General features: G+C 45.0%; 1 protein-coding gene across 2 annotated transcripts; it reads left to right on the top strand.

Moving 5' to 3' along the window:
- The first annotated feature begins 11,617 nt into the window (after positions 1–11,617).
- On the top strand, positions 11,618–18,427 carry PDCD2 (programmed cell death 2). 2 transcript variants are annotated; one of them, XM_024744884.1, is made up of 6 exons: positions 11,618–11,951; positions 12,502–12,744; positions 13,110–13,241; positions 15,194–15,297; positions 16,514–16,627; positions 17,872–18,427. In XM_024744884.1, exons 1-6 carry the CDS (start codon positions 11,669–11,671, stop codon positions 18,028–18,030), a joined length of 1,035 nt encoding a protein of 344 aa, XP_024600652.1. In that variant the 5' UTR covers positions 11,618–11,668; the 3' UTR covers positions 18,031–18,427. The 2 variants fall into 2 exon arrangements, with proteins under 2 accessions (XP_024600652.1, XP_024600653.1); XM_024744885.1 differs by lacking the exon at positions 13,110–13,241.
- The last annotated feature ends 3,347 nt before the right edge of the window (positions 18,428–21,774 follow it).

The raw sequence follows: 21,774 nt of genomic DNA, 5'->3' as shown, positions 1-21,774 counted from the left end.
CCCTAACCCTAACCCTTACCCTAGGCCTTACCCTAACCCGTACCGTAATCGTAACCTGTACACTAACACTAACTCATACCTTAACACGTACCCTAACACTAAACCTTGTCGAACCCTAAGCTGTACCCTAAACCATACCCGTTCCCTAACCCTAACCATAACCGTAAACCTAACCCTAACCCTTACTCTAAGCCTTACACTAACCCATACCCTAATCCTAACCCGTTGTCGTACCCTAAACTGTACCCTAATCCATAGCCATTCTGTAACCCTAACCCTAACCACAACCCTAACCATAAGCCTTACACTAAGCCTTACCCTAACCCTAACCCTAATCCTAAACCATACACTAACACTAACCCGTACCCTAACACGTATCCTAACTCTAACTCATTGTCATACTCTAACCCTAACCCTAAACTGTACCCATTCCCTAACCCTAACCCTAACCCTAACACTTACCATAAGCCTTACCCTAAACCGTACTGCAATCCTAACCCATTCCCTAATGCTAACCCAAATCCTAACCCTAACCATAACCATAACCCTTAGCCTATGCCTAACCCTAAGCCATAACCTAATCTTAACCCCAACACTAAAACTAACCTGTACCCTAACACACACACTAAACCTAACCCGTTGTTGTACCCTAACCTGTACCCTAAACCGGACCCGTTCCCAAACCCTAACCATAACCCTATCCCTTACCATATGCCTTACCCTAACCCGTCCCCTAATCCTAACCTGTACACTAACAGTAACCCATACCCTAACACATGCCCTAGTCATATCCCGTTGTGGTTCACTAACCTGTATCCTAAACCATAACCATTCCCTAACCCTAACCCTAACCCTAACCCTAAACCTAACCAGTTATCGTACCCTACCCTGTACCCTAAACCGTGCCCGTTCCCTAACCCTAACCCTAACCCTTACCCTAAGCCTTATGCTAACCCGTACACTATTCCTAACCTGTACACTAACAGTAATCCATACGCGAACATGTGCCCTAAACAGCACATGCTGTCACACCCTAACCTGTGCCCGAAACCGTACAGGTTCCCTACCATTAACCCTAACCCTAACCGTAACTGTAACCCTTACCCGAAGCCTTACCCTAACCTGTACCTTAATCCTAACCCGTACACTAACACTAACCCATACCCTAACACATACCCTAACCCTAGAGCGTTGTCATACCCTAAACTGTACCCTAAATCATACCCATTCCCTAAACCTAACCCTAAATCTAACAGTAACTGGAACCCTTACCAGAAGTCTTACACTAACCCGTACCATAATCCTAACCCGTACAGTAATACCAACTCGTACCCTAACACATAGACTAACCTGAGAGTGTTGTCATACACTAACCTGTATCCTAACCCATACACTAACACGTACCCTAACCCTAACCCTTACCCGAAGCCCTACCCTAACCCGTCCCCTAATCCTAACCCGTACGCTAACACTAACCTGTACGCTAACACGTACGCTCACCCTAAACCGTTGTCGTACCCTAACCTGTACCCTAAACCGTCCCTGTCCCCTAACCCTAACTCTAACCCTAATCCTAACCCTTACCGTAACTGTAACCCTTACCCAAAGCCTAACCCTAACCCGTCCCCTAATCCTAACACGTACACTAACACTAACCCATGCCCTAACACATACACTAACCCTAAACCACTGTTTTACCCTAACATGTACCCTAAACCATACTCATTCCCTAACCCTAACCCTAACCCTTACCCTAACCCTAACACTTACCCGAAGCCTTACCCTATCCCGTACCCTAAACCTAACCTGTACCCTAACACGTACGCTGACCCTAAAGCGTTGTTGTACCCTAACCCGTACCCTAAACCGTATCTGTTCCCTAATCCTAACCCTAAACCTAAGTCTTACCCAAAGCCTTACCCTAACCCATACCCTAATCCTAACCCACACACTAACACTAACCCATACCCTAACACGTACGCTAACCCTAAACCGTTGTCATACCCAAACCTGTACCCTAAACCGTCCCCATTCCCTAACCCTAACCCAAAACCTAACCCTAAACCTAACCCTTACCCAAAGCCTTACCCTAACATGTACCTTAATCCTAACCCATACACTAACACTAACCCATACCCTAACATGTACACTAACCCTAAACTGTTGTTGTACCCTGACCTGAACACTAACCATACCCGTTCCCTAACTCCAACCCTAACATTAACTGTAACTGTAACCCTTATCTGAAGCCTTACCCTAACCCATACCTTGATGCTAACCCTTACACTAACACTAACCCATACCCTAACACATACGCTAACCTTAGAGCTTGATCGTACCAAAACATGTACCCTAAACAGTACCTCAAACCTAACCCTAACCCTAACCCTAACCGTAACCGTAACCCTTACACGAAGCCTTACCCAAACACGTACCTTAATCCTAACCCATACACTAACAGTAACCATTACCCTAACACGTACGCTAACCTTAGAGCTTGATCGTACCAAAACATGTACCCTAAACAGTACCTCAAACCTAACCCTAACCCTAACCCTAACCGTAACCGTACCCCTTACACGAAGCCTTACCCAAACACGTACCTTAATCCTAACCCATACACTAACAGTAACCATTACCCTAACACGTACGCTAACCCTAGAGCGTTGTCGTACCCTAAACTGTACCGTAAAACGTACCTGTTCTCTAACCCTAACCCTATCCGTAACCGTAACTCTTACCCTAACCCGTACCTTAATCCTTACCCGTACACTAACACTTACCTGTACCCTAACATGTACACTAACCTTAGAGCATTGTCATACCCTAACCTGTACCCTAAACCGTATGCGTTACCTAACCCTAAACCTAAGCTTAATTGTTGTACGCTAACCCTAGAGTGTTGTCATACCCTAAACTGTAACGTAAACTGTACCTGTTCCCTAACCCTAACCCTAACCATAACCGTAACTCTTACCCGAAGCCTTACCCTCACCCGTACTTTAATCCTTACCCATACACTAACACTTACCCGTACCCTAACATGTATGCTAACCTTAGAGCGTTGTCATACCCTAACCTGTACCCTAAACCGTATGCGTTACCTAACCCTAAACCTAAGCTTAATTGTAACCCTTATCCGAAGCCTTACCCTAAACCGTACCTTAATCCTAACCCATATTCTAATACTTACCCGTATGCTAACCATAGAGCGGCGTTGTACACTAACCTGTACCCTAAAACGTACCAGAACCCTAACGCTAACACTAAGCCTAACCATAACCGTTACCTTAATCCTAACCCATATTCTAATACTTACACGTATGCTAACCATAGAGCGGCGTTGTACACTAACCTGTACCCTAAAACGTACCAGTACCCTAACGCTAACCCTAAGCCTAACCATAACCGTAATCCTTACCGGAAGGCTTACCTTAACCCGTAACTTAATCCTAGCCCGTACACTAACTCTACCCTATACCCTAACAGGTATGCTAACCCTAGAGCATTGTTGCACACTGACCTGTACCCTAAACCGTACCCTTTCCCTAACCCTAACACTAACACTGACCCTAGCCGTAACCCTTACCAGAAGCCTTGCCATGACCTGTTCCTTAATCCTAACCCATACACTAATACTGACCTGTACCTTAACATGTACGCTAACTCTAGAGTGTTGAAGTACCCTAACCTGTACGCTAAACCTTACCAATTCCCTATCCCTAACTCTAACCCTAACCCTAACCCTTACCTGAAGATTTACCCTAACCCGTACATTAGTCCTAACCCATACACTAACACTAACCCATACTCTGACACGTACGCTAACCCTAGAGCATTGTCATACACTAACCTTAAGGCGTACCTGTTCCCACCCTAACCCTAAACCTAACCGTAACCGTAAACCTTACCCAAAGCATTACCCTAACCCGAACCTTGATCCTAACCGGTACACTAACACTAACCCATACCGTAACACATACACTAACACTAGAGCGTTATCGTACACTCAACTGTACCCTAAATTGTACCCGTTCCCTAACCCTAACCCAAACCCTAACCATAACAGTAACCCTTATCCGAAGCCTTACCCTAACCCTAACCTTAATCCTACCCCGTACACTAACACTAAACCTTACCCTAACATGTATGCTAACCCTAGAGCGTTGTCCTACCCTAACTTGTACCCTAAACTGTACCCGTTCCCGAACCCTAACCCTACCCCTTTCCTTAACCGTAACACTTACCTGAAGCCTTGCTCTAACCCGTACCTTAATCCTAACCCGTACACTAAAAGTAACACATACCCTAACATGTACGTTAACCATAGAGCGTTGTCGTACTCTAACCTGTACCCTAAACCGTACCATTCCCTAACCCTAATCCTAACCGTAACAGTAACTCTTACCCAAAGCCTTACCCTAACTGGTACCTTGATCCTAACCCATACACTAACACTAACTCATTCTCTAACATGTACGCTAAACCTAGAGCATTGTTGTACACTAGCCAATACACTAAAATGTACCCGTTCCTAAAGCTACCCTGAACTCTAACCGTAACCGTAACCCGTACCCGAAGCCTTACCCTAACCCGTACCTTAATCGTAACCCTTACACTAACACTAAACCATACCCTAACACATATGCTAACACTAGAGCGTTGTCGTACAATAACCTGTACCCTAAAGCGTACCTATTCCCACACTTTAATCCTAAACCTAACCGAAACTGTAAACCTTACTCAAAGCCTTACCCTAACCTGTACCTTGATCCTAACCCGTACACTAACACTAACCCATACGCTAACACATACACTAACACTAGAGCGTTGTCGAACAATCACCTGTACCCTAAATCGTACCCGTTCTGTAAACCTAACCCTAACCCTAACCGTAACCGTGACCCTTACCCGAAGCCTTACCCTAACCCGTAGCTTAATCCTAACCTGTACAGTAACACTAAACCGTACCCTAACACGTACACTACCCCTAGAGCATTGTAATACCCTAACCGGTACACTAAACCGTACCTGTTCCCTGACCCTAACCCTAATTGTAACCCTTACCCGAAGCCTTACCCAACCACGCACCTTAATCCTAACCCATACATCCTAACCCATACACTAACACTAACTCATACCCTAACATGTACGCTAACCCTAGAGAGTTGTCATACACTTACCTGTACCCTCAACCGTACCCGTTCTCTAACCCTAACCCTAACCGTAACCGTAACCCTTACCCGAAGCCCTACTCTAACCCGTACCTTAATCCTAGCCCGTACACTGACACTAACATGTACCCTAACACGTATGCTAAACCAAGAGCGTTGTCGCACACTAACTGGTACCCTAAACCGTATCCATTCCCTAACCCTAAGTATAACCATAACCGTAAATTTACCCGAAGCCTTACCCTAACCCGTACCTGAATCCTGAAACATACACTAACCCTAACCCATACCCTAACACATACGCTAATCCTACAGCATTGTCATACCCTAACCTGTACCCTAAATCATACCCCTTACCTAACCCTAACCCTAACAGTAATTGGAACCCTTACCCGCAGCCTTGCCCTAACCCGTACCTTAATCCTAACCCGTACACTAACACTAACCCATACCCTAACACATACGCTAACCCTAGACCGTTGTCGTACACTAACCTGTATTCTAAAGTGTACCCGTTCCCTAACACTAACCCTAACCCTAACAATACCGTAACCCTTACCTGAAGCCTTACCCTAACCGGTACCTTCATCCTAAAATGTACACTAACACTAACGCATCACCAAACACATATGCTAATCCTAGAGCATTGTCATACCCTAACCTGTACTCGAAAACGTACAGGTTCCCTAACCCTAACCATAACCGTAACTGTAACACTTACCCGAAGCCTTACCCTAACCCGTAACATAATCCTACCCCGTACCCTGACACTAACCCATACCCTAACAGGTGCACTAAACCTAGAGCGTTGTCGTAACCTAACCTGTACCCTAAATCACACCCGTTCCCTAACACTAACCACAACCATAACCGTAACCTTTATCCAAAGACTTACCCTAAACCGTACCATAATCCTAAAACGTACACTAACACTAATCCATACCCTAAAACATACGCTAACCCTAGAGCATTGTCGTACCCTAACCTATACCCTAAAACGTACCCGTTCCCTAACCCTAATCCTAATCCTAACCCTAAACATATCCCTTACCTGAAGGCTTACCCTAACCCTTACCTCAATCTTAACCCATACACTAACACTAACCTGTACCCTAAAAGGTAGGCTAACCCTAGAGCGTTGTCGTACACTCACCTGTACCCTAAACCGTACCCGTTCCCTAACCCTAATCCTAACCCTAAGCGTTACCGTAACACTTACCTGAAGCCTTACCCTAATCCGTAACTGAATCCTAAACCATACTCTGACACTAACCCGTACCCTAACACGTACGCTAACCCTAGAGTGTTGTCGTAAACTAACCTGTACCCTAAATCATACCCATTCCCTAACCCTAACCCTAACCATAACCGTAACCTTTACCTGAAGACTTACCCTAACCAGTACCTTAATCCTAAAACGTACACTAACACTAACCCATACCCTAAAACATACGGTAACCCTAGAGCATTGTCATACTCTAACCTATACCCTAAAATGTACCCGTTCCCTAACCCTAACCCTAATTTTAACCGTAACCATATCCCTTACCTGAAGCCTTACCCTAACCCATACCTTAATCCTAAGCTGTACACTAACACTAAACCATACCCTAAAACATACGCTAACCCTAGAGCGTTGTCGTATACTCACCTGTACCCTAAACCATACACGTTCCCTAACCCTAACCCTAACCCTGTTACCGTAACACTTACCCAAAGCCTAACCCTAACCCGTAACTTAATCCTAACCCGTACGCTGTCAATAACCCATACCCTAACATGTACCCGAACCCTAGAGCATTGACGTAACCTAACCTGTACCCTAAATCATACCCGTTCCCTAACCCTAATCCTAACCCTAACCGTAACCCTTACCAGAAGCCTTACCCTAACCCGTACCTTAATCCTAACCCGTACACTAACACTAACTCGTACCCTAACACGTACGCTAACCCTAGAGTGTTGTCGTACACTAACCTGTACCCTAAACCGTACCCGTTCCGTAACACTAACCCTAACCCTAACCATAACCATAACCCTTACCTGAAGCCTTTCCGTAACCCATACCTTAGTCCTAACCAGTATACTAACATTAACCCGTACCCTATCACGTACGCTAACCCTAGAGCGTTGTCATACACTAACCTGTACCCTAAACCGTACCCGTTCCCTAACCCTAACCCTAAACCTAACCGTAGCCATAACCCTTACCGGAAGCCTTACACTAACCCGTACATTAATCCTAACCTGTACACTAACAATAACCTGTCACCTAACACATATGCTAACTCTAAAGCGTTGTCATACCCCAACCTATACCCGAAACCGTACAGGTTCCCTAAACCTAACCCTAACCCTAATCTTAACTGTATCCAAATCCCTTACCCGAAGCCTTAACCTAACCTGTACCTTAATCCTAACCTGTACACTAACACTAACCCATACCCTAACACATACAGTAACGTTACAGTGTTGTCGTACTCTAACTTGTACCCTAAACCGTACCCGTTCCCTAACTCTAACCCTAACACAAACCGTAACCATAAACCTTACCCAAATCCTTACCCTAACCGGTACCTTAATCCTAAACCATACACTAACAATAACCCATACCATAATACGTACACTAACCCTAGAGTGTTGAAGTACCCTAACCTGTTCCCTAAACCGTACTCGTTCCCTAACCCTAACTGTAACGGCAACCCTTACCCGAAGCCTTAACCTAACCCGTACCCTAATCCTAACCCGTACACTAACACTAACCCGTACCCTAACCCTAGAGCGTTGTCATACACCAACCTACACCCTACACCGTCCCCGTTCCCTAACCCTAACCCTTACCATATGCCTTACTCTAACCCGTACCCTAATCCTAACCTGTACACTAACACTTACCCGTACCCTAACACGTACCCTAACCCTAACCCGTTGTCATACTCTAACCTGTACCCTAAGCTTTACCCGTTCACTAACCATAACCCTAACCCTAATCGTAACCCTTACCCGAAGCCTTGCCCCAACACGTACCCTAATCCTAACCCGTACCCTAACACGTACCCTAAGCCTAACCCGTTGTCGTACCCTTACCAGTACCCTAAACCGCACCCGTTCCCTAACCCTAATCCTAACCCTAACCCTTACCCTAGGCCTTACCCTAACCCGTTCCATAATCGTAACCCGTACACTAACACTAACCCATACCCTAACACGTACACTAACCCTAACCCGTTGTCGTACCCTTACCAGTACCCTAAACCGCACCCGTTCCCTAACCCTAATCCTAACCCTAACCCTTACCCTAGGCCTTACCCTAACCCGTTCCATAATCGTAACCCGTACACTAACACTAACCCATACCTTAACCCTAACCCTAACCCTAACACTAACACTAAACCTTTGTCAAACCCTAAGCTGTACCCTAAACCATAACCGTTCCGTAACCCTAACCATAACCCTAAACCTAACCCTAACCCTTACCCTAAGCCTTACACTAAACCGTACCCTAATCCTAACCCATTGTCTTACCCTAACCTGAACCCTAAACCATACCCGTTCCTTAACCCTAACCCTAACCATAACCATAACCCTTACCCTAAGCCGTACCCTAATCCTAAACCGTACACTAACCCTTACCCTAACACATTCCCTAACCCTAAGCCATTGTCGTACTCTCACCTGTTCCTGAAACCGTACCCGTTCCCTAACCCTAACCCTTACCCTAAGCCTTCCCCTAAGCCGTACCCTAATTCTAACCCGTACACTAACACTAACCCATACCCTAACATGTACTCTAACCCTAACCCATTGTCGTACCCTAACCTGTACCATGAACCGTACCCGTTCCCTAACCCTAACCCTAACCGTAACCCTAACCCTTACCCTAAGCCTTACCCTAAACCGTACCGTAATCCTAACACGTACACTAACACTAACCCATACCCTAACCCGTACCCTTTCCCGTACCCGTACCCTAACCCTAACCCTTGCCTAGCGGGAGCTCAAAGCTCTCTCCTCAGGCACGGCTGTGGTCTCTGGGGGAGGCAGAACTGTGGTCTAGGAGATGCAGCTGTGGGGTCTTTTCCTCTGCCTGATGACGGATCCCCAAGGTGAGTGTCTCAGGTTCAGGGCCGGTCTATGGGGATGATTGTGGCTTCAGGTGGCTAACAGGGACTGATTCTCCTTGTTCTCAGGTGCCCTGTCTGATCTGACACTGCAGAGTCTGGCCCAGGACTGGTGAAACCCTCACAGACCCTGTCCCTCACCTGTGCTGTCTCTGGGGGCTCTGTAACCAGCAGTTACTACTGGAATTGGATCTGCCCACGCCCTGGGGAAGGGTTGGAGTGGATGGGGTACTGGACAGGGAGTACAAGCTACAACCTGCTTTCCAAGGCCGAATCTCCATCACTGATGACACGTCCAAGAACCAGTTCTCCCTGCAGCTGAGTTCTGTGACCACCGAGGACACAGCCGTGTATTACTGTGCAAGGGACAGTGAGAGGAAGTCAGTGTGAGCCCAGACACAAACCTCTCTGCAGGGAGACAGGAGAGGCTGGGCTGTAGGGGGAGCTCAGAGTCTAGTCCCAGGAGCCGGTGCAGCGGGTGGCAGGGAAGGTGGTTTCGGTTGGGATTGAGAATTACCTCTCCACGACGGTCAGCTGCCCCAAGGGACATTTCAAGTTTTTTCTGTCTCTGAATTCTCATATTCTCAGTGCAGCCAACAAATGAGAAAGTTATATTGTCTATTTGCAGATGGGATATCATCAGTCACTAGGGATGTGTCCATCAAGTTCCTATATCTTATTTATTTTTCTTGACAAAGAGAACATCCAGAAGACTCTCCGCTTCCCTGTGATTCGAAAACATTTCCACAAAGGGAGGTACCAGCACATTTCATCAACTCTGTGTCCAAACCCAACTTCGACCCCCTCACGCACAGGTGGCCCACATATAGGACCTCCCGTCAGACAGGCACATATGACCTCAGGGGGTTATGATCAGTGCATCCCCAGGACCTCTGTTCACAGGGTCTCTCTCCCCCCAGGATATGTTAACCTCCTGCTTCTGATTTACTGGGGTGGATGTTGAACCCACCCCAACATAACGCTCTGCCTTCTACCTTTTAAATTCTCCCTCTACCTGTCCTAGACCCTGAGCACCGTGGGGTTAGGGTTAGGGTTAGGGTTAGGGTAGGGTTAGGGTCAGGGTTAGGGTTAGGGTTAAAAAGAAGCACACAAGAGCTCAGAAAACCAAGTAGTGTTTCCCTCTGTAAGGGGAATTTATGAGGTAAATCTCCATTTGAAAGGGTGTCTCCCTCTCTGTACCAGGAATAGGGTAACTGAAGCTCAAGAAACTTTTACCTATGGCGAAGGTCTGGACTTAAATCTACATAACAAACATACCCTTGTTTACTATGCACTGCCTGATGACCTCCTTTAACTGGCTTCCCTCCTCTCCCAACACCTTTTGTTTTTTAACTGAAGATGGTATATAAGGGAGATTAGGTCATTTCCTGAGTTAGTTTTCCTGGTGTTGACCTGAAACAAACAGCCAGATATTTCTCCAGCAAATATGGGTTTATTCTCAGGATCGGGAGAAAATCACAACTTGGAGGTCTGCAACCACAGCAAGGCACATGAGCATCCCCATGAGTCACGGGAAGGAAACACCTCTGCAGAAAGGAAGAGGACCCTGGACAGGCTATAGCAAACAGTACACAACTTTTTATTGGCTGAGTCCTTGAGTCCTGGCTCAGTCCTTTCCTGAGGCCAGGAAATGAGTCTTTCTTCTCACTGTGGGTCTCCGCAATTGCGGTAACGCATGAGAGCTCTCCGTTCTGGTCTCTCCGTCCTACTTGAGGTTTCTGCTTATTAATTTTTACAACACTAACCCCCAACTCTTAGCCCTTGGCCCAATCTCTAAACCCAAACCTAACTCCTAACCCTTAACTCTAGGCCCTAACCCCTAAGCTTATCCCTTCCCCACCATCCTAAACCCTCTCCCTAACTGCACCCTTCACGCCACCCTCCGTCCCTTTCCTGGATCAACTGGGCGAACGACATTTCTGAATCTTTCAGCATCTCCACCCTGCCTCTCCCCGCCACCCTACAGCCCCGCCTCCAGGGCTCAGGAGGCGACTGGGGTCATCCGCCCCTAGGTGAGCGGATATGTGCTCCCAGACCTAGAGCGTTCAACAGCGTCTGCAGGACGCGCCCAGGCCGTCAGGAAGTCAGAGAGCCCACGCTCCGACTTAGCTCACCTAAACGCCCTCCAAAACCTCCACGTGACCCCCGGGGACTCAACCGGCTTTGCGCCCCTGCCCCAGCAACCAATCGTAAGTCAGGGACAACGAAGCCGGCCCACGCCAGGCCTCCCCATGGCCCCGCCCCCTCTCCACTGCCGTCCAATTGCTTCTGGCCGGCCGTCCTCCGCGCTTCCACGCCGACTTCCGCTGTCGGCGGCGGGGCGGCAGTTCGAGGGGCCTGATTCCTGCACCCATGGCATCCGGGAGCGTCGGGCTGGCTGAGCTGGGTTTTGTGGAGGCGGCGCCGGCGTGGCGGCTGCGCAGCGATCAGTTCCCCAGTAAGGTGGGCGGCCGGCCGGCGTGGCTTGGCGCAGCCGGACTGCCGGGGCCCGCGGGGCTGGCCTGCGCGCTGTGCGGCCGCCCACTGGCCTTCCTGCTGCAGGTGTACGCGCCGCTTCCGGGCCGCGCCGACGCCTTCCACCGCGGCCTCTTCCTTTTCTGCTGCCGAACGCCACCGTGCTGCGCCGGCCTACGCGGTGAGCGGCCCGGGGCCCGGGTAGCGCGTGCGCGGTGAGTGGCCTGCGGCCCCGGTCGCGCGTGCGCTGCCTTGCTCGTGGTCAGGGCCCAGGGACCGTGCAGCCTCCTCTGCGACCCCGCCGCGGGCCTCTCCCCTGTACCCCGCGAGCGTTTCCGGGGGTGGGGGTTAGTTCCAAGGGCTCGCGCCTTCTTCGACCCCAGCTTTTTGTTAATCAGTCGGTAGTGGGTGTTCAGATAATAGAACCTGTAATTTTTCGGAAACCTGGGTTCCAATACGTTGCTCATATGTATGTAGTCTGACTTAATGTTACTTTTGTTACTAATTTGAACAAGCTCAGAGAGCCTACTTAGTTGTATGGACTTTAAAAAGTTTCTCGTTTTCACTCTTATTTTTTCTTCCTTTCCAGCAAATAAGCTTTTTGAAAGCAAAAACTTTCTATTCTTTTTAAAAAATGACTGTCTTTTCAGTCCTGTGTGAAGGCTCAAGTATTTGAATTGCTATGTTGTTTTATTTAAACATGTGTAACGTTTCTCCTCCTCTCTCCTTAGTTTTTAGAAATCAGTTGCCTAGGAGAAATGACTTCTACGCCTATGAGCCACCTTCTGACGATCCTCCGCCGGAGACGGGAGAATCCGTGTGCCTCCAGCTCGAGTCCGGTGCTCATCTGTGCAGAGTTTGCGGCTGTTTAGGCCCCAAAACATGCTCCCGATGTCACAAGGCACATTACTGCAGCAAGGAGCATCAGACTCTGGACTGGAGATTGGGACATAAGCAGGCTTGTACAAAAGAAGGTCAGTCAGTTCTGTTTTTATTTTTAAATCTGAGCTCAGTTTCATAGTGTCTGTCAGGCCAAATCTTTCATTTTGAGGATAAATGTTAACATTACAAAAGGTGTAATACTTTTCAAAGCTTTGGTTAACTAGTGACATAAACACCTTTATGAAGAAGGAACTGTGAGGTCTTGCCCACTCACGTCCCAGCCTAGCTTTAGTATAGTCATTTAATTTATGAGCCATAATCTAAAATGCTGGAGCTACATATGTTAATTACTAGGGAAACCTGTTATGACATGGAATACACTTCAGATATAGGAAATTATTTGACCTTCCAAACTCAAATGATTACTAATGATGCTAGTTACCTTACTTTGTTTCAGGTGATTTGGACAGTACAGTTCCAGACCACAGCTTCCTTTTTCCAGAATTTGAAATTGTAATAGAAACAGAAGATGAGATTATGCCTGAAGTTGTGGGAAAAGATGATGAATCAGAGATTATAGGTAGCATGGGTAAGGAATCAGTTTCAAAACTCATTCATTAAATATACACTACTATGTATAAAATAGATAACTAATGAGAACCTACTGTATAGCATAGGGAACTCTACTCAGTGCTCTGTGGTGAACTAAATAGGAAGGAAATCTATAAAAGGGGATATATGTATAAGAAAAAAAAGGAAAAGGGTGGGGGGAAGAATAGTGAATCTAGTTGAAGCAGAGAGAAAGTAGAGGGTCAAGTGTCCCAACATTCCAGCCTCAAGGGACATGTTGTCACCCATTTCAGGGGACACTGACGACCTGCCATGGAGACCTAGGGATTAGAGAACCAGTTTGGAGACACCCGTCTTAGATCATTGCTAAGACAAAAAACGTTTTTCTGTTTAACTAACATATGAGGAGATTCAGTGCCAGATGTTTAAAAGCACCTGGGGAGAGGGATGCTATGTTTGTTGGTGGGTAGTAGTGTTAGAGAGTGTGCTTTGGGGAAGAATTCACTGATGAAGGAGTCTGATAGAAAATTTCCAATAACAGGTGAGAGAGAACTCCCTGTATTGAGTGTCCAGTGAAATGAAACCATGCTGTATCTAAACTGGACAGTGCATGCCATTGATCCACACTGTCTCTACTCCCTCAGACATGGGGCCAATAAAGTAATAAGCAATAGAAATGTAAAAAAAAAAAAAGAATAAAAAACTCTTTCATTAAGTGATTAAATATAATGCTTGAAAGGAAGGGCTCAAGATGCCAAGAAGAGAAGCACTGATAGGAAAAGGCAACTCACTTGGGAGGCTGCAACCTATACTTTTCAAATACTGCCTCATTTGAAGATATCCTTTCTGTACTTCCCTCCTTGGCATATACAGGAGCGTTCTGGTCCTGTAAAGGTGTCAGAGGAGGTATCCAGGTGGTCAGCGGGGTGGGGCTGCACAGGATGCTGGAAACTTGGGAAGTTTATCTGGCTCCAGGGTTTGTTTCTCTGATTGAGATGGTGGACATGAGAGTGCCTAGCAGTGTTTGGTGGGCAGCAGGGGGCCCTTTTATCTGGCAAGTTTCAGATACTTGATTTCATCAGTCGCCTCACGGCTATCAGACTCTGGAGCAGTGCCTGTGCTGAGACTGAGCCGTAGCCAGAGTTTATCCAACACTCACTCTGTACCACGGGCCTTTGGTGCATGATCTTATTAAAGTCTTGACATCAGAACAGTATGTTAGAAACTCTGCCCCATTTTGCAGTGAGGAATTTGAGGTTCTGGGTATAACTTGCTTGGTCGTGTAACTGACTAAAGTTGTTAAGTTCTAGAGCTGAAGTTTGAGCTCACGCCTTACTGACTCCAAAACTTGAGCTCAAAATTTAGATTTCAGAATCTAAATTAAATTTTGGATTAGAATGTCACCTTACTGGCTTACAGTTCACTTTCAGGGTATCAGAAATATCTTCTGAGTTACAAAGACTTGATCCTGTTGGGGATGGCGGTGTTTCAGGTAGCTGAGATTCCAGAGGTGAGTGTGAAGGAGTGAGCTGGTAGGGTTAGGGCATGTGATGACTGAATGAGTGTAAGGGAAAGGAGAGATGAAACATGAAGAGATTGGAAGTAAGAGTCCAGATGGGTGAAGGACACTAGTGATAAGCAGGGCTCATATTTTTTGGGTGCCATTTTGTGTGCTGGGCACAGCAGTCCTCAGACTGGGACTTGGGGTCTGTCCTTTTAATTTGGAGTTTTAAAAGCTCTTACTAGGAGCCGGCATAGTAATAATGCTTCATGGAGTACTTGCAAAGTCAGATGGTCTTAAAGCACAAACATTAATGAATTAAAATAGGAAAGCCTGTGGAAACATCTGGCCTTCACTGTCTGATTTAACACTAAGTTGGTTGTTTAAAACTGGCTTCCCTCAGCATGTGTTTATTGTCCAGACATGGAGATTATTCCTGTTGCATAATAGTTATGTTGATAATTTTTTAGGTGAAGCACCTGAGGAAGAACTGGATTCCATGGCAAAACATGAATCTAGGGAAGATAGAATTTTCCAGAAGTTTAAAACCAAAATATCCTTTGAACCAGAACAGGTAAAATAGAATTCATATACAGCTCCTTCTGTTCTTTTCAGGTGGTGGTTTAGGGGTATAAACCCTGAGTAGGGAATTCCCTGGCAGTCCAGTGGTTAGGACTTCGCACTTCCATCGCTGGGGGCCCAGGTTTGATCCCTGGTTGGGGAACTAAGAAACCAACCTGCAACTTTAGCACAAAGACCACTGTGGTTTTGTGAAAAGAATAATGGGTTTTGCTGTTATGAAGAATTCTGGCTTCTTGAATTACATATTGACCTTCTGATGTAATTGTATCTACAGTGTGGGGGGAAAAAAAAAAAAGAGTGGTTTTGAGGATTAAGGTAGATTGTAGACTCACAGTAAGTATTCAGCAAATGTTTCCCTTTGCCTCTTTTCTTCCATTAACTTTATTCCCCTTAACTTCCCTTAACATAAACATGAATCACTAAAGAAGACAGCTAAATTCCCATAAGTCAGTCGCTAGAGCAAATAAACATCCAGGGGCTTACAGGAAGAGTAGTTCTAGGTCCTAAATACTGAGAAGGTAGTTTTTAGCAACGCATATGCTTTTAACAAGAAATATTGAGGAAGGTCACTCATTTGTTATAAGATGTTATAACAAAATTTACTTCTGTTTTATTTAAACACTGTGGCTCACTTGGTATTTGTTCCTTTAAAAATTGTTAACTAAGTTTCCTTATATCTGTGTGAAGGTAAGCACAGACCCTGGGCTGCATGTTAGGTTGACAACCTGGTGATGGGGAAATAGGATTATTGTTAGTCTCTTCACAAAATAGTCATAGGATTCAGATTCTAACCATATTGACATCTAAGAAAAATAATTTGGATATCCTGAATCAGATAAGCTGAAACAGTCCCTTTGATCGGGGGCCCCAAACCCTGGGCCAAGGACCGGTACCGTGAAGCTTCAGCTGCCACTCCCCATCGCTCGCATTCACGCCAGAACCACCCCCTTCCCCCTCCCTGTCCGTGCAAAAATTGTCTTCCACGAGACAAAACCAGTCCCTGGTGCCAAAGAGGTTGGGCACCGCTGCCTTTGATGACACTGAGAACGGTATTAATTGTGCCCAGTGGAGGGGCGCAGGGGGACAGACAGTAAAGTGGTTTTCAGATGAGCGTTTCATCAATCGTAAGAGTATGTACAAAGCTTCTCTAGATGATCCTCAGATCACATGAGATGTTGGTGATTTAAACTGATCCTTATTGATTTTAGATTCTCAGATACGGCAGAGGGATTGCCCCCATCTGGATCTCTGGTGAAAATATCCCTCAAGAAAAGGATATTCCAGATTGCCCCTGTGGTGCCAAGAGAATATTTGAATTCCAGGTATGACCTTAAATAAGTACTATTTTAGTATGTAATTACCCTGATTTATAATTTTAAGCATTAAAAAACTTTGCCAAAGTAACATGTATATGGGTCCCTATGGTGTTACGGAAGGTTCCCTATAATGAAAATCAGTAGTTTCCTACCCCACCTTAGGGCTTGTTACAAGGAGGGAATTATCTTTTACTGGTTATCTGGTAGTTATTTCTATCTTTAAATAGCATGCTTTTTCTGAGATTTATCAGTTTACTAGTTTTTTAGACATCTGTTGACTGACTTCTGCAGTAGTGAGGATTTAAATGTAGTCACTCACACCATCTAGACCATCGCCCACTTCCCAGTGTGGTTAGGGTCAATATTATTTTAGTGCCTCTATTGTTACTTTTATAATTTAAAATAATATACCTTTTTTACAATATTTGACTCTCTCCTTTGTGAGAGTGTTTCAGAACGATTACTCTGTTTAGTCTTGGTTTGTAGATTTGTTAGGAGAACAAATTAATGTAATCATTAAGGTAACACCCCCTCCGCCAGAAGTTGTTAGCATCAAAATCTGTTTGGGTTGGGCGGAAATGCTCCTGAATTGTGTATTCACTAACCTTATAAAGTGATATTTGTTTCTTAGGATAAAAAAAGGATTTTTGTGGACTGATCCAAAACTAATTGGTTCTTACTGCCAGAGCTCTGACTGACGCCCAAGATGAGCTGACGGTGGTTATATAAAGCAACTTGATAACAGTAGTGGCAGTGCTGGCTCTTACTCTTTCCCATGAGACCACTGACTCCTAAGACCCATTTCTAGTCTATACAAATACATCAATAGATTTCCTTTTTGTATTCTACTAGGTTAGTGTTTCTTCAGAGTCATAGGAACAGCATCTGCTATTCAGGTTGTAAATAACCCAAAATAAGAGTTGCCCAAAGAGAAGCCTCATCCCTATTTTGTGGCATATTATTAATAAAAAAATAATTAGGTTAACAGCCAGGTCACATAGATCAGCTGATCTTATCATACTTAGGAACTTCTTTCTTAAACGAAAAAGAAAGACACCAAATAGAGAGGGACTTTAAAGAAACATAGTTGCAAAGTATTTTTAGATTGTTAAGTATGTTAACACCATTAATGTCTGTAATCTTGCTGTGGAGATGGAGAGACCAGGATCCCCAGGAAGGTCTGGTCTGTTGAAAGCAGACTGTGCGCATCACCGCCAAGGAGCGCTCTGACTGTGCTATCCTTTTCCCAGGTCATGCCTCAACTGCTCAACTACCTGAAGGCCGACAGACTGGGCAGGAGTGTCGACTGGGGCGTCCTGGCCGTCTTCACCTGTGCTGAAAGCTGTGGCCTGGGCACTGGCTACACAGAGGAATTTGTTTGGAAGCAAGATGTAACAGAGACCGCCTAAAGACAACGGTGTGAAGCCTCAAAGTAGTCATCGTCTCTTAGACTCCGATTCCATTTCTAGGGCTTTATCCTAAGGAAATAATTATACCGGAGACACACGAAGATGTTGTTTTAGGTGTTGTGTACCTGTCCAGCAGGAGGCTACAGTCTTAATGATACAGACTTATATGCACATCAAGTAAGATAAAGATGCCAAGGTACCATTGTAGATGGTATTCATAGTATGCTATTTTTGTAAAAATATTTATACACATGTATGTACACCAAAAATATCTGGAATGAAATGCACTAGGTGTGAACTGGTTAACTGAACAGTGGGACTAAGTGACATGATCTTTTTACTTATATGTATATTTCTTTCTATAATAAAAATGGGTTATGTGCCTAATTAAGTCAAACCATCACTCAGAGCATTTCTCCCCTAAAATTTGCAAAGTTAAAACAAGGAGAAAAATATTTGGGTAAAACCCCAAGAGACTTCCTGAGTTCAAAGAGAAGCTCTACTTCAAAACTGACTTTGGTCAGCCAGTGGCACTGCTTATAGACCAGAGACTGAAAGGTCTTCTCTTTCCATCTCCCCATCTCACAGCACTGTCCACATGGCAAGTAAACCCAAATAAGGACAGGGAATCAGCCACTGGAATTTCCCTGGGTCAGCCTGAGGGAAGGCTCTGAGGTAGCTTTCAAGTGAGGGATATTGTTTCCGATGCCTCTGTTTACACAAGCGGTTCCTAAATCAATGCCATCAACCATGCTAAGGCTCCTTCCAGCCCCAGGTGACTTATACTTGTGATAATTCCCAATTCTCTTACTGCTGGTCAGGCTTCACTGCTGCTAAGGCAAACTTAGAGACATTGCTGTCGATCACTGCGTGAAGACCAGCAGCTAGTTCCGGTAACATCCCTGCTAACCCTGAAATGCACTGCCACCATAAACACATCTTTTTGGAGGTAATATCACTTGCTAATATCACTGACTTGGCTATTTCACTATAGTTTTTTATCAGGAAATCCTGGCCTTTTAGTCCATATCACGTGTGTGTGGATATGTATGTAATTTATATAAAGATACATATAATACTGGACTAGTGGGGCCTTCATAGCCCAAACTATAAATCAGAAGTTTGCCCCAGTAGGACAGCATCCTGACTGCGAAGGACTTTTTAAGCAAATTGTTTAGGGTCTGTCTATTTGGAGAGATCCCCAGATTATGTAGACATTCTTGCAGGCATGTTGGTAACCCACCAAGCTATCCTTTAGGTGTGTATCCCTGCCAAGGTCTGGAGATGACAGCAAGTTCACCGGGCATTTCCATTTGGAGACAGACTTCCAGCACTGACTTGGCAACCATGTCCAAAAAAAGCAACTAGTTGAAAATAACTAAAACAAAAATAAGAAAATTTAGATAAATAAAAAAAGCAACTCAGTTGCCTCTAGATATGTCAAGACATTTAAAAACCTTCATGCCAACCATGAAATGACCGACACATCACACCCAGCAGCTGCTCCTGCGGAGGACATCAATCACTACTGCCAACCCAGGCATGCTGTCCCCCAAACCTCTGCTTGGCCCACATACTGCCTGACCAGGCAGCTCACCCTACTGTAGAGAGCAGTGCATTCACCTGTCCTTTTCTGATACATTGTATGCTGGTCTTATCATCCTTTGACAATTCAGAGATCACAGCAAAGAAAAAATGTTTCAGTGCTTTTGATAATCATATTAGTGGTTGTGTTCTGTTATTCTAACTAACTCATCATCCCACGTGTCTTTAAAAATTAAGGGTTCTCAGCGTAAAATAATATAGAACTGATCAAATAAAAACCCCGTAGTCTGAATCTGGATTGGATATATTAGTATGAACTCATGAGGTATTTTATCTTGAAAACTTTTAAAGGGAACGAAGCAAGCAATTATCCTGCTATGTGAAAGAAGTATATAACTATATAAAAAAGTATTCTAACAAATCATGAAAAAAATAATTAGAATTTTATCTTTTGTAACCCACTAATGAATTAGTGGATCAATCAGAAGACGCCAATCAGACATTAAATCCCTAACAAACACTACTTACAGTCTTTACAAAGGGATCAAGCCTTTAGATGCAGTCACCCACCAGCAGGAAATGCAGAGAAGAGAGGGACATGCTGGCTGCACCATCCTGAGTTTGCAAATAGCCAGACAGACTGTAAGAAACTACTAGCCAAACAGCCTATAAATTTCCTTAAATGAGATGGCAGGGGAACTTAAGGAATAAAGCAGACATAAAAACATCAATTTATTAAAATGGAAGACTAACCTATATTGGTGTTTAGGTAATTACTGTAAAAGGATAATAATGGTTATTTGGGTGGGTGGTGTGGCTGGACTGGTGCATAAGGAGTAAGAAGAATTCAGTAAAGTGGAAATAAATATCAGCAATAATTTTAAAGTCTTATGAAAAATGCCATTAATAACAAACTAAAATACTTAGGAATTAACTTTTATGTAATGTAAAGCCCTATATGAAAAAAATTACGAAACTGTACTGAAGAACCTAAAGGAAGACTCACACGTGGGGAAACAATTCTTTCTTGAATAGAAGGAGATTATACTGGACTGATGTCTTTCCAATTCATCCATACATTACTGACATCACTGATGACTGGAAAATGCAAGAAGAGGGCACCTCACACACCATGTCCTCTCTGGACTGTAACCTGGTATGGATCTATCAAACCTAGAATCAAACCTAGAATCAATGCATAAATGCTCTTAATACAGTGACTCCTCTTCTAGGCATGTTACTACAGAAATGCCTGTACTTACCCACAAGTGCACATAAAAGGATGTTCCCTGCAGCACCTGTTTATAATAGTAAAACACTACAGGTAACGTAAATGACCATGATTACGGAAATGGTTAAATATATAAGCTTGTGTAACCATCAGATTCCATCATGTGGCAGCATCAGATTCCATTTCCTGGCAGTATGTTTGTCATGGAAAAATGTGTATGATATAGTGACTAAAAAAAGGAAGCTATAGGGGCTTCCCTGGTGGCGCAGTGGTTGGGGGTCCGCCTGCTGATGCAGGGGACACGAGTTCGTGCCCCGGTCCGGGAAGATGCCACATGCCGCGGAGCGGCTGGGCCCGTGAGCCATGGCCGCTGAGCCTGCGCGTCCGGAGCCTGTGCTCCGCAACGGGAGAGGCCACAACAGGGAGAGGCCCGCGTACCGCAAAAAAAAAGGAAGCTATAAAATCAAACATATGCTTTACTATTTTTTCAATATGATAACAAAAGCACCCCCAAAAGAAAAAAACCTGAACAGAAGAGGGCTGGGGAGGTACCCACCAATCTGGTAGTTAACCTGGGAAACAGACAGAAGGAGAGGAAGGAAGAAACTTTCTGGTTTCTGAAAAAATATTTTTACAATTAAAAAGAAAAACACACACCCGAACAATGAACCCCAAGAACTTACACGTGCTCACCTGATAGTCATGAGAAAAACACACCTCACCAGTCAGTGGACGACCCCAGCTCTAACACTGAAGGCCTTTGGCTTAGAGCCGGTGTTTGCCACTTAACGGGCTCTGTAACCTTGGGCAGACCCTCAGCTGGGGCCTACCTTACCCTACTTGTGAAAGAGGAACAAAACCTAACTGCAGCTTTTGTGAGAAGGCAACATATCTGGGAAACGGGAGGTGCTCAACGTATGGGACGTAATAAACATGTTTTTGAGCAACTTAAAATTTTCAGACAATTC

Source organism: Neophocaena asiaeorientalis, unplaced genomic scaffold (genome assembly GCF_003031525.2).
Source record: "Neophocaena asiaeorientalis asiaeorientalis breed wild unplaced genomic scaffold, Neophocaena_asiaeorientalis_V1.1 scaffold649, whole genome shotgun sequence".
Classification (NCBI taxonomy): Eukaryota; Metazoa; Chordata; class Mammalia; order Artiodactyla; family Phocoenidae; genus Neophocaena; species Neophocaena asiaeorientalis.
Note: the sequence above shows the minus strand (reverse complement) of the source record. Positions and strands in the feature narration are given on the sequence as shown.

Bases quoted from the DNA above. Each gene is read 5' to 3' on its own strand.
- PDCD2 (XM_024744884.1), top strand. From the start codon at position 11,669: ATGGCATCCGGGAGCGTCGGGCTGGCTGAGCTGGGTTTTGTGGAGGCG. The intron at 11,952-12,501 runs GTGAGCGGCCCG...CTCTCTCCTTAG, and splicing joins GTGCTGCGCCGGCCTACGCG to TTTTTAGAAATCAGTTGCCT. The intron at 15,298-16,513 runs GTAAAATAGAAT...TATTGATTTTAG, and splicing joins TATCCTTTGAACCAGAACAG to ATTCTCAGATACGGCAGAGG.